At 40.0% G+C, this 12,049-nt stretch overlaps 1 protein-coding gene and 1 non-coding gene across 2 annotated transcripts in view; both read right to left on the bottom strand.

The window, feature by feature from the left end:
* LOC134650059 (dedicator of cytokinesis protein 4) overlaps positions 1-12,049 on the bottom strand; it is a 78,666-nt gene that overhangs the window by 10,762 nt on the left and 55,855 nt on the right. The window contains exons 18-25 of the mRNA XM_063504882.1: positions 11,739-11,900; positions 10,878-11,006; positions 8,084-8,228; positions 6,988-7,216; positions 4,271-4,427; positions 3,444-3,557; positions 2,222-2,350; positions 236-430 (exon numbers count right to left, since the gene is read on the bottom strand). Coding sequence (XP_063360952.1) covers positions 236-430; positions 2,222-2,350; positions 3,444-3,557; positions 4,271-4,427; positions 6,988-7,216; positions 8,084-8,228; positions 10,878-11,006; positions 11,739-11,900 — 1,260 coding nt within the window. The remainder of the gene's footprint in view (positions 1-235; positions 431-2,221; positions 2,351-3,443; positions 3,558-4,270; positions 4,428-6,987; positions 7,217-8,083; positions 8,229-10,877; positions 11,007-11,738; positions 11,901-12,049) is intronic.
* LOC134650620 (U2 spliceosomal RNA) lies at positions 9,558-9,750 on the bottom strand. Its single transcript, XR_010097061.1, has one exon. It is a non-coding gene; the product is annotated as a U2 spliceosomal RNA (small nuclear RNA).

The raw sequence follows: 12,049 nt of genomic DNA, 5'->3' as shown, positions 1-12,049 counted from the left end.
AGGCGACTTCAGGAATGACGACTCACCCTCACAAACAGCGGACATCCTTTTCCATAAAAGCCAACCCTGAAATACTCTGGTTCCGGGCGAAGTTGCGTCAGTATTGAGTCCAGGAAAGTCGCATGGGTTCGCAGGCAGTGAGCGAGTCGTGCGTAGTCGTAATTATTACTTACTCAGGATTTAGTAATCCTGAACCCTGAAGTCTCCATAGTTGGAGACTACATTAATGACTTACCCTCACAAACAGCGGACATCCTTTTCCGTAGAACCCGACCCTGAAATACTCGGGTTCCGGGCGAAGTTGCGTCAGTATAGAGTCCAGGAAAGTAGCATGCGTTCGCAGGCAGTGAGCGAGACGTGCGTAGTCGCAGAGCTTCTGTTCGTAGAGGGTTGCCAGTTCTCGCAGTAGTGGTAGACCTTTTTCCCAGCACTGTAAAAACATACCCATGTTTTATGACATGAATGTCTCGGAAAAGTGATTGTAGTAAAACAACACTCAGGAACGATTAGCAGATTTTTGACTTTTCGATAAGTTTTTATATGTTGGTTTAAAATTAGAGGCAGGCCCTGCTATTGGAGACAATTGTTTTTGCCAATGAGGTTGGCCGGTCTAAGTATTTAGCAGATGGCGCCATCATAGCTTGCCCTGCAAATCCCTAGAATTGGGTCAAATTTTTGTAGATGCCAGCCCTTTAAGACGAATCTCATAGAAAATGGGGCAAGCTATGATGGCGCCATCTATGCAAACCTTTGACAATTGCCAACCCCATTTCTAGACAGGCTCGTTCCCACCAGTGTCAAATATCAAATATCTATGATAATTCGGAATCAAGTTAGCTTAGACGGACTTTAGTTATGACAGGCGTCGCTCACTCCGCGATTTCGTCGCTTTGCTACAGGTAGCTAAAAGTACATCCGTTCCACACCAATTTTGGTGGCTAGCCATAAGCCGCGCGTGGCGCTGTCGCCACCTAGCGGCCATATCTGTGCTGATCGTAACAGACGCGTTTTGTTAGAGAGTGATTCTTCTGTACCTAGTACTATTATTTATTCTGTGCAGAGATGGACAAAATGGTTTTAAAAAAGCATTTAAATACAAAATGCAAAATACTTTTCAGATTTACTATTTCAAATGCAAAATACCAAATAGTTTTGCGTTATGTATTTCAAATGCTAAATGCAAAATAGGTATTTTCAAAATACTTTTTCAAAATAAAATACCTTTTGACCAAATCTCAGATATTTTTATTTATTTTAGGTATTTGTCATGAGAAATAGAGACACAATGCAGAGCCGAACAAAAACGTCTAATAACATGGCACCTTATGCATGACATTTTGGTCATATTTATCAGTACGCGTATCAATAAATTCTGTTATTAATAATAATAATACTTCGTCTAATAGCGAAGAGTCTCGACCAACATCTTGAGACTCTCGCTAGGTGGTTGGATCAAGGGCCAGATGCAGAAGGCGGTGATCTTGGACACGGCGCGGATAGTCCGCCGGTTCCTCTCTCTGTGGCCCTGACCACCGGTAGCTTGGGCCTTGCCCCGCTGCTGGCGGCATCCTAGGTTAGGTTTTTTTATAATATTTTTATATTGTTTTTGTAAGTGTTTTTATATTTTAATTTTATATCCATATTGTAATAAAACCTAACTTAAGACGAAAAATGAATAAAGAGAATACTCACTTAAAATAATGTAAAAAACTAGACTAACGAAAAGAGAGCCATGGCTCCATTTTGTGACTTGTGTGGCCATTTATTTCGGTTGATTCTATGTAGTTCTTATTTTATTATTATTACACTTTTCTTTTATTAATAACAACTGGACTGGTATTGTTAAAAAGTGAAAAAAAAAAAAACATCAATTTTTATTTATTACGCTTTTTAACAATACCTGGCGCTGGCGCCAGGCGCTAGCAGGCGCCTCTATCGGTCAAATTTGGCAATACAAGCGTCATTCGTTCATTTCATTTTGTTTGACTGGTAATGTTGGCTAAACTTAATCACAAAGTATTTTGCATTTTGAAATGAATATAAAACTGCAAAATACATCTCGAAAAGTATTTCAAATAAAATACAAAATGTTTTTTACTAAAAGGCATTTAAATGCAAAATACAAAATAGGTATTTTGCATTTTGTATTTGCATTTTAAATAGAAGTATTTCAAATAAATCGCATCTCTGATTCTGTGATTATGATTTAAGCTAAATGTACCTTTCCGCGATCGAAGTACTGTAAGACTTGGTTGTATAGAGCTTCCTTTCGCTTCCATTCCGGTGTCTCGGGGTATTCTGGATCTACGCCAACTTGATCGCTCTCCCAACTCAATGTTTCTGCATACAACTGCAAAAATAAACATCAGCCTATAGTTAGAATGTCCAATGTACGGTAATTAATATAATTTTTATCGATTTCTCGAACAATTTGTATGGTGAATTGGTGCAAATTACATTTCATCAACTATATACCTCATGTGATTCTAAGCCGATATTAAATAAAATAAAAAAACGAATTCATCATGTAAACTGGACAGAGTCAGGGGACAGAGTCTTCGTAGGTGTTAAGATCGGTTTTCCTAGGATAGCGGTGCCGTCATATAGCAGCCGTCTCCATACTAAATAATACGGCTGGGTGAATCAAGTTTTTCTTGTCACTCGTTGCCATGGTTACGTTCTCCTGGGTCACTCTTTAAAACCTGATTTTTAGGCATTTAAATTCACCAAACACGCTTTTTTGTGATACTTATAAACCCTTTCCATTGAGGGTTGTCTACCAAGCGTGTCAGAAGAAGGTGGTGGACAATGTCTTCTAACAAACTATGCTACCATTGTCTCTTGGCTGACCGGACACAATAACAACAAGAAATAGTTGATCCACCCGGCTAAATATGGATGTCGTAGTATTTGTATGGAGACGGCCGCTATATGACGGCACCGCTTTCGGAGGAAACCAAAGCTTTAAGCAACATGCAACGACCTAAAAAATCGAGGTGTTCCACCTATGTATTGCAATTCCAATTCCAATGTGTATTGCGTCTCACGTTAATGAGAGAGTGAGACGCAATGATATTGCACAAAGAAACTGGAGAGGTGCAAAAATGTGCTAATTTATTTTTTCGAGTTTCGCTTAATATAAACGATTAGAATACGGTATGTATTGAGACTGGACCCGCTTGGCCCAAAACAGGAACGACTGGCATGAGATGGCGGAGACCTTCGTCCAGAAATGGATGATTCCCGCGTAATACCTAAACCAATTGTTACCACCTAATTTTTTTAGTATTTTAATTTTGTTTTATTTAGTTTTTTAAAAATACGTTTAATAAGTAAAAAAACTATGTACCTACCTACTTTCCAGGGAAGTAAAGGCTATTTTTATTTTATTTTATTTATGTATTGAGATGCTAATTCGAAGAAACTTTGTGCAGTAAACGTACCAAGAGCGTGCATCCGGCTTCTACAAAGTTGTCCGACGCGATATGCAGGTCGTGCAGCTTGTACACGTAGCGTAGGTACATCTCTTTGCGGTCGATCTCGTTCTTGTAGAAGCTCTGTAACAAATCAGATGAAAGAGTAAACATAAAAAACTGCCGACAAACTGCGTAAAAACGCGAAACTGTGTAACATAGTTCCAAAGAGCGGTCATAGATGGCGCTAGTAGTGCATGTGTTTTGATACGAAAGCGGGCGTTTCGTAATGTTTTTTTGTTACAGTGTCCTAATTTAGGGTAAATATCAGGACATATAATTTAGATTAACCTTTCGTCTGTATTTGGTTAGGATCCGGGCCGAATCTTTCAATCATTTCTTCCCATTTTATGCGAAAACGTATTTTTTTTTGTTCTATACAGCATAACCGAGGTTTGAACCCACAATTTTAGACCACCACACACACGCGAAACGTTAATCTGATTATTTTAAATTAAAAAGAGACAAGGCAATTAAATTTCAACACTTACACACTTAATTTTCAAACTTGAACATAGATGGCGTTAGTAGGCGCAGAAAGTACTGAATTATTTTTGTATGAAATTTTAACTTTAATGGCGTTATTCATAAACGGCTGCTAACTTAATCAGTAGGGACAAACGACGTTCATCAACTGATTAACTTAGCAGACGTTAATGAATAACGCCGTAACTCCGTAAGTTTATACTTAGGGCATACTGAAAATTCCTGGACTGGCCACTTAGAAAATATAAGTCGTCTCATATATTAGAATCCAGAGACTTTCAGTATGGCCCATAGATAACAACGGTACTCACAAGTAGGTTGACGGTAGCCGCCATTCTCTTATCGCGGTGTTCGGCGCCCTGCATGACGGCGCGGTAGTCGAGCAACCTCTCCAGTAAGCGCGTCACGCAGCCTACGAACGCCGCGCCAGCCTCGCGCCAACCCTCGGTTGACACGCGTTCCATAAGTCTGGTGATGGAATATGTAATACATTTTATTTATGTAGACCTCGCAATTTTGCCCCGCCATTTTGAAAAAATCCGAAAACCGAATCAACAAAAACTTCGCTTAGGGGCTATTCATAAATTACGTCATTTCAAATTAGGGGAGGGGGGAAAAATCGTCAAAAATAGATGACGTAATTTATGAATAGCCCCTAACGCTCGGTCAATAGGAGTTTCGCACATTTCAAACTAAACTCCGAGTCGTAATTAGATTCCAAAAAAAGTAAGACAATGTTGCCACTTTTTACTAGCGCGTCTTGTATTTATGTAAAAATAAGTAAATAAAAGTACTTTTTTAAATAGTCATCATTTTCCTCGCGTTGTCCCGGCATTTTGCCACGGCTCATGGGAGCCTGGGGTCCGCTTGGCAACTAATCCCAGTAATTGGCGTGGGCACTAGTTTTACGAAAGCGACTGCCATCTGACCTTCCAACCCAGAGGGTAAACTAGGCCCGTATTGGGATTAGTCCGGTTTCCTCACGATGTTTTCCTTCACCGAAAAGCGACTGGTAAATATCAAATGATATTTCGTACATAAGTTCCGAAAAACTCATTGGTACGAGCCGGGGTTCGAACCCGCGACCTCCGGATTGCAAGTCGCACGCTCTTACCGCTAGGCCACCAGCGCTTCTACTTTTTTAAATAGTAGGAGTAAAATTACCAATAAATAAATTATCTTAGCGTGTTTATTTATAAAAAGGAATTTACTATTTTACAATCAAATTATTGCAGTGGCAACATTCTCTTGCTTTTTAGGGTTCCGTAGCCAAATGGCGAAAAAAACGGAACCCTTATAGATTCGTCATGTCTGTCTGTCTGTCCGTCTGTATGTCACAGCCACTTTTCTCCGAAACTATAAGAACTATACTGTTGAAACTTGGTAAGTAGATGTATTCTGTGAACCGCATTAAGATTTTCACACAAAAATAGAAAAAAAAACAATAAATTTTGGGGGTTCCCCATACTTACAACTGAAACTCAAACATTTTTTTTCCATCAAACCCATACGTGTGGGGTATCTATGGATAGGTCTTCAAAAATGATATTGAGGTTTCTAATATCATTTTTTTCTAAACTGAATAGTTTGCGCGAGAGACTCTTCCAAAATGGTAAAATGTGTCCCCCCCCCCTGTAACTTCTAAAATAAGAGAATGATAAAACTAAAAAAATTATATGATGTACATTACTATGTAAACTTCCACCGAAAATTGGTTTGAACGAGATCTAGAGAAGTAGGTAGTTTTTTTTAATACGTCATAAATCGCCTAAATACGGAACCCTTCATGGGCGAGTCCGACTCGCACTTGGCCGCTTTTTTTGGAATCTAATTACGACTCGGAGTTTAGACATTGCTCTCGAATGTATCACTTGTATAGTACCTACTGGCTGGCTTGTTATGCGGGAGCAGGTCTTATTTTAGAGGCCGTAATATCTACCAACTTCGAACCGATACTATTTATATTGCAATTTACTAATATGTATATTTGTATTGCTATTTCCGTTATAGGTACAAGTATATTAGGCAGTTCCATTTTGTATGCTACAAATTAAAACTAAACGAATACTTACACAGAACTTAGATGCTCCCTGCGTTGCAATAATGTGGCATGTGCAATAAAAAAGTATTTAATGAAAGAATCCACACAATGTAGCGATTAAAATAATACTAAGTTAAATTTTATTTAACAGCAAGATTTAATCAATAATCATAGACATACGCTTCAAGAAAGTCGTAAAAATTACCTAACATATTCCCAGTATAAATCGAGTCCTAATCTGCTACAGCTGACCAGTCGCTTATAAAATTATAAGTCCGTATGGGTAAAAGCATGTGTCTACACCGCGTCGTCGAACAACAATAATTGTTGTTCGACGACGCGGCGACGTTCAAATTCGATAATCAATTTTACACCAAGATCCTTACGACAAAATCCGCTCGCCCTGCATCTAATCAGCGAAGGATCCCGAAAGCAGCTACCACCCTAGGAGGTAAGATGAACTGCCTCAAGGCATACGTTATTAAGGGCTCATTTAGACGGCGCGCGAACTCGTATAAGATTTTAGTTACATTGCGGACCATTTGATTCGGTTAAATTGTTTTTTTTTTTATGAAAAACTAATTAGGTATAGCCAGCCTTTTATGAATGTAGTATGATACCTTTGGGCATGGTGCTTTACGCACACTAGCATTTTCCCCAAAAATAAAAATAAACCGTCAACCGGGACATATTTCATACTAAAAGGGAGGGTTGCGGCAGTGGTAGGGGTTGGTAGTGGTAGTGGTAGGGGTTGGAACGCTAGTGCGTAAAGCACCATACCCAAAGGTATCATATTACATTCATAAAAGGCGGGCTATAATTTGTTTGTCTTCCCCATACATTAGAACACAATTTAACCGAATCACATTGAGGTTACATCAATTCAGCCGACCGATCAGATGACGCAATGTAATGAACTAATGAAACTCGCATGCGAGTTCTCGCACCGTCAAAATGAGCCCTAAGAAAGTAAGGTGCGGTGCTCACACGCAGTCGATCAGCCGGCGGTAGTGGTCGTCGGCCTTGTTGTCGGCGACGAGCGAGTCCAGCTTGTCGACGAGCGCGGCCTCGGTGCGGCGCGCGGCGCCCGTGGCCTCGCGCTCCTGCGCCATGAGCGCCACCAGCGCGCCCAGCGCGCAGCGCCGCAGCTCGCCCACCAGCGTGATCTCCAGCAGCGCGCCCACCGCGCCCGGCACCAGGTGGAGTTGGGCTGCGCCTACAAGTTGTGATAATTTAAAAACCGGCCAAGTGCGAGTCGGACTCGCGCACGGAGGGTTCCGCACCATCAACAAAAAATAGAGCAAAAAAACGGTCACCCATCCAAGTACTGACCCCGGGCGTTGCTTAACTTCGGTCAAAAATCACGTTTGTTGTATGGGAGCCCCACTTAAATCTTTATTTTATTCTGTTTTTAGTATTTGTTGTTATAGCGGCAACAGAAATACATCATCTGTGAAAATTTCAACTGTCTAGCTATCGCGGTTCGTGAGATACAGCCTGGTGACAGACGGACGGACGGACGGACAGCGGAGTCTTAGTAATAGGGTCCCGTTTTTACACTTTGGGTACGGAACCCTAAAAATATACTTCTATTACAGGCCGTCCCAGAACTACCACGTCACCGTGATAACTCAAGAGGAACCTAACCAGCCTAACATGACCTCAGTAAAAGTTGTATGGTTTTCGAGTTATTAGGCGAAAAAAAATGAGAATTTTCATGGCAGGTGATTAAAATTCATGTTTTTTCGGTAATAACTCCAAAACCTAGCAACTTTTACTGAGGTCATATTAGTCTGATTAGGTTCCTCTTGAATTGACCTACCACTACCACCGGTGTCACGGTGACGTAGTAGTTCTAGGACACCCTGTATAGCCGGAAATGGCGGGGGTAAAATTACACGAAATATTTCACAAGGGTACTTTCATTTTTTTGAGTTCCAACTGGGCTGATTCGTTAAGCTTAGTCCGAATTCAAATTAAGCTCAAAAGCTACCGCGCGAGAGAAAACTGTAAGATATTCCACTGTATTCAAATAAGGGTCAAATCAAACACATAATTTCCGTAGAGCTTTAGCGCGTCTTACCGAGGCGGCCCCACACGGCCAGCACCTGCAGGCCGGCGGCGGCGCGCATGCGCGGCCGGTCGGGCCCGCGCCCCGCCCAGCGCTCCGGCGTCAGCGCGCTCGACGTCACCAGCGCCACGCCCAGCTCCATGTACCCCGACCATAGCTGAAAATTGTTTACATTAGTTAATAAAAATCCCTGCCAGCGACGCTTTTCACTACAAAGCGGTATTTAAAAACATAATCCGCTTCAAGCTGGCAGTGAAAGTACGCTGGGCGATACTGCCACTATCTAGTAAAAGTCTAAAATCACGTAAAGATTACAAAAGTAACACGCCAAAACTCAATGAGTCGTTGGTCGTTTCAAATAACAGGTAATCTGTTTTCTTTCATATCCGAACCACACTGAGAGAAATAAGAAGGTATTTGGTTCCTTTTGACTCGGGCGGTAATATCCCTTCTAGAAAGGAAGGCAATGGTTGTGAAATTTTACCATCCAAATTTAGCCCGATGGAAGGTCATTTCATTTTTGAAAGGTAACCATAATGTTCTAAATTTACCTACGGAGTCAAAATCAGAAGATCATATTATTTAGTCTATTTTTTTATTCGGTAGACTAAAATGACATTTCATAGTATGAACATCATGTGTCATTTCATACTATGAAATGTCATTTTAGTCTACCGAATAAAAAAATAGACTAAATAATATGATATCTTCTGATTTTGACTCCGTAGGTAAATTTAGAACAGTACTCGTATTATTTACCTTCTAAAACGTTTTTTAGATTTCTTCCTATTTACGGAAAGTTTGAATAGGTAGGTAAAAAATAAATAAAACGGTCGATGGTATTATAAGTCTCACATTTTTCTTAAGAAATCAGACGCAATTAGGGTTTGCACGACGGATCCGAAATGTATGGGAAGATCCGCGGATCCAGATCCGGATAATCTCATACATTTCGGATCCGGATTGCAAAACCTAGACGCAATGCACACGCACAGTGAATTACAATATTTAATTGTTGGCATATCTTAAGAAAACATGAGTGAATAGAGGTAAGTGATGAAGAAGGAATACATTTTTCTGGTTCTCTAATATGTTCTCACTGCTGAGGTGAAAAGTTTTGTGAACTACACGAGATCAAAGTTATTTACATCTCGTGCGCTTTTGAGTCCCTTACTACGCTCAAGATTCTAAATTATATTATAGAATCTTTCGCTTGCACGGGACTCAAAATAAGCACTCGAAGAAATATCAAACTTTGATCTCTTGTTGTACAAATAACTATTTCACCTCAGCATCTCGAACAAGGGTACTTTGCTACTTAAAAACAGTGAGCAAAATCGAATTTTGCTCATTTTGTCTCACTCAGTGAGCAAAATTCGATTTTGCTCACTGTTTTTAAGTAGCAAAGTACCCTTATTCGAGCTGCTGAGGTGAAAAGTATATTGAATTATTGATTAATATACAATTATAACTAACTTTCAAAGTAATCATGTGGGCCAATCCCGGCGGCACTGCAATGCCGGGCCGACCCGTGACGGGAGTGGAGCGAGCCCCGAACATCCCGTCGGTTTACAAAAATCAGTTTAATATACTGGTCCCTCAGTGAGGGAACTTTCAGATATTAAGCTGAAAAGAACAGATACTACACTTTGATCTTAGCCAAAAGGCCGAGAAGCGATAACAGCATAAACTTATTCGAAGAGGGTCATTGAATCAGGAAAAATCTTAACACCGCGATGTACGATTTCCATTGGAGTAGCGCAGCGACATCTAGCGACAAATTCGGTAACACGTTTCTTTTGAAGCTGTACATTTGCTACCTATTATACTTACTTCTTTGACATTTGCCATCAGATATACCGGAGCGGCCATGGTGCTTACAAATATCTGAACACGCCTCTATTGTCAAGGCGTTAGAGTGCGTGTTCGGATATTTTTGAGCACGTCGGCACTCCGATATTGTATCTGATGGCGACTGTACCTCCTAAAATTTTACCGTCTAAAACTTCCTTTATCATCTAATTTATTCGCCACCTGTCCAATGTGTATTAGATTCTCACATTTTGCTTCATAAAAGACTCCTTAACTCCGCGCAAAAAAAAACAGTATCAAATATTCGGAATAATGTTATAAAAAAGCGGCCAAGTGCGAGTCGGACTCGCCCATGAAGGGTTCCGTATTTAGGCGATTTATGACGTATTAAAAAAAAACTACTTGTTAGATCTCGTTCAAACCAATTTTCGGTGGAAGTTTACATGGTAATGTACATCATATATTTTTTTTAGTTTTATCATTCTCTTATTTTAGAAGTTACAGGGGGGGGGGGGACGACGACACACATTTTACCACTTTGGAAGTGTCTCTCGCGCAAACTATTCAGTTTAGAAAAAAATGATATTAGAAACCTCAATATCATTTTCGAAGACCTATCTAACCTAACCTAGACCCCACACGTATGGGTTTGATGAAAAAAAAAATTGAGTTTCAGTTCGAAGTATGGGGAACCCAAAAAATTTATTGTTTTTTTTGTGTGAAAATCTTAATGCGGTTCACAGAATACATCTACTTACCAGGTTTCAACAGTATAGTTCTTATGGTTTCGGAGAAAAGTGGCTGTGACATACGGACGGACAGACAGACGGACAGACGAACAGACAGACAGACAGACAGACATGACGAATCTATAAGGGTTCCGTTTTTTGCCATTTGGCTACGGAACCCTAAAAAGTAGATACGAATAAAATTGAATTCGACCCTTCACGGACAACTTTTATTTCGAATTTTTCGATAAGGTTCAAGGACTTACTTGAGAATCAAACTGCGGAGGCTCATCGCCCATGAACCTCTCCAATAAAGGCTTGGCCAAATCTTGTAGTGCGGAAAGCAGTACTTTGCAGCTTTGTACTCTCAACACCATCCAGTCGGCCGGGAAAACCTGCGGGAAAACATGATGTTGTGACAAAAAGGACTAAAGTTATAAACAAAGCTTTTGTACAATACTTATGCAATTTAGTTCCAGCGAGCGGCCATATATCACATAGATGGCTTGTTTTGATACGAGAGTGCGTGCCGTAATGTTTTTTTTTCTTGGTCTATTACAGTGTCCTACTGCATGCAAAGTTTGATAAAAAAAGAGTATTTAGAAAGTATTCCGGTTATTTAAGTATAGAAAAAGCAGTGAGAACAATTTATCAAAGTTAGTTCCCAAATATAAACATAGATGGCGTTAGTAGACCTAGAAAGTACTGAATTTTTTTTATGAAATGGAAAAATATCTGATTGCAATAACTAATTTATAACATTTTCTTCAAATGAATGCACACAATAGTACGATACAGCTTCAATATTGTATTGTAACAATTAAGCTCCAACTAGCTATAGTGTTCAGTAGTTGTGTATGTAAAGGTTAAAAAGCTACAAGAAAGCTCTTTTGGTAATGTTACATTAAAATAATAAACAACTATTCACAATACATATTTAAAAACTATATAGTAAAGTTAGTTAGTTTTCGAGCATTAACATAGATGGCGCTAGTAGTCCTAGAAAATACTGAATCACAAATCGGAAAAGTATTATTTTGGGTGACTAATTCTGTTATTATCTTCAAAAAAACCGACCTAAAACTTAGATTAGTAAACTATCTAAATAAGAAACTACGTTAACTTACATCCTGTTCAATAAGGTGTCGGAACACCAAGAAGGCGCGCATGAGGAAATCCTTAAGCGGCTTTCTGTCCTGTGGGTGCGGTGCGAGATGGCTCCACAGCCTCTGGTAGTGGGCTGGTTTTAGCAGCTCCATGCAGCCGAGCAAACCGGCTACCATTGATCCCTGGAATATTAAGCATGTGTTAACCTTTTCGAGGCCGTGTCAAACACAAAAGCTGTCACTCAGACGCCACATCACCGAAGTGTCAAAACTGAAATTGAACTTTATGCATATGCACCTAGGTCTATGTTGCTCTGTGGTCTATGACCGAT

Source organism: Cydia amplana, chromosome 8 (assembly GCF_948474715.1).
Source record: "Cydia amplana chromosome 8, ilCydAmpl1.1, whole genome shotgun sequence".
NCBI lineage: Eukaryota > Metazoa > Arthropoda > Insecta > Lepidoptera > Tortricidae > Cydia > Cydia amplana.
Note: the sequence above shows the minus strand (reverse complement) of the source record. Positions and strands in the feature narration are given on the sequence as shown.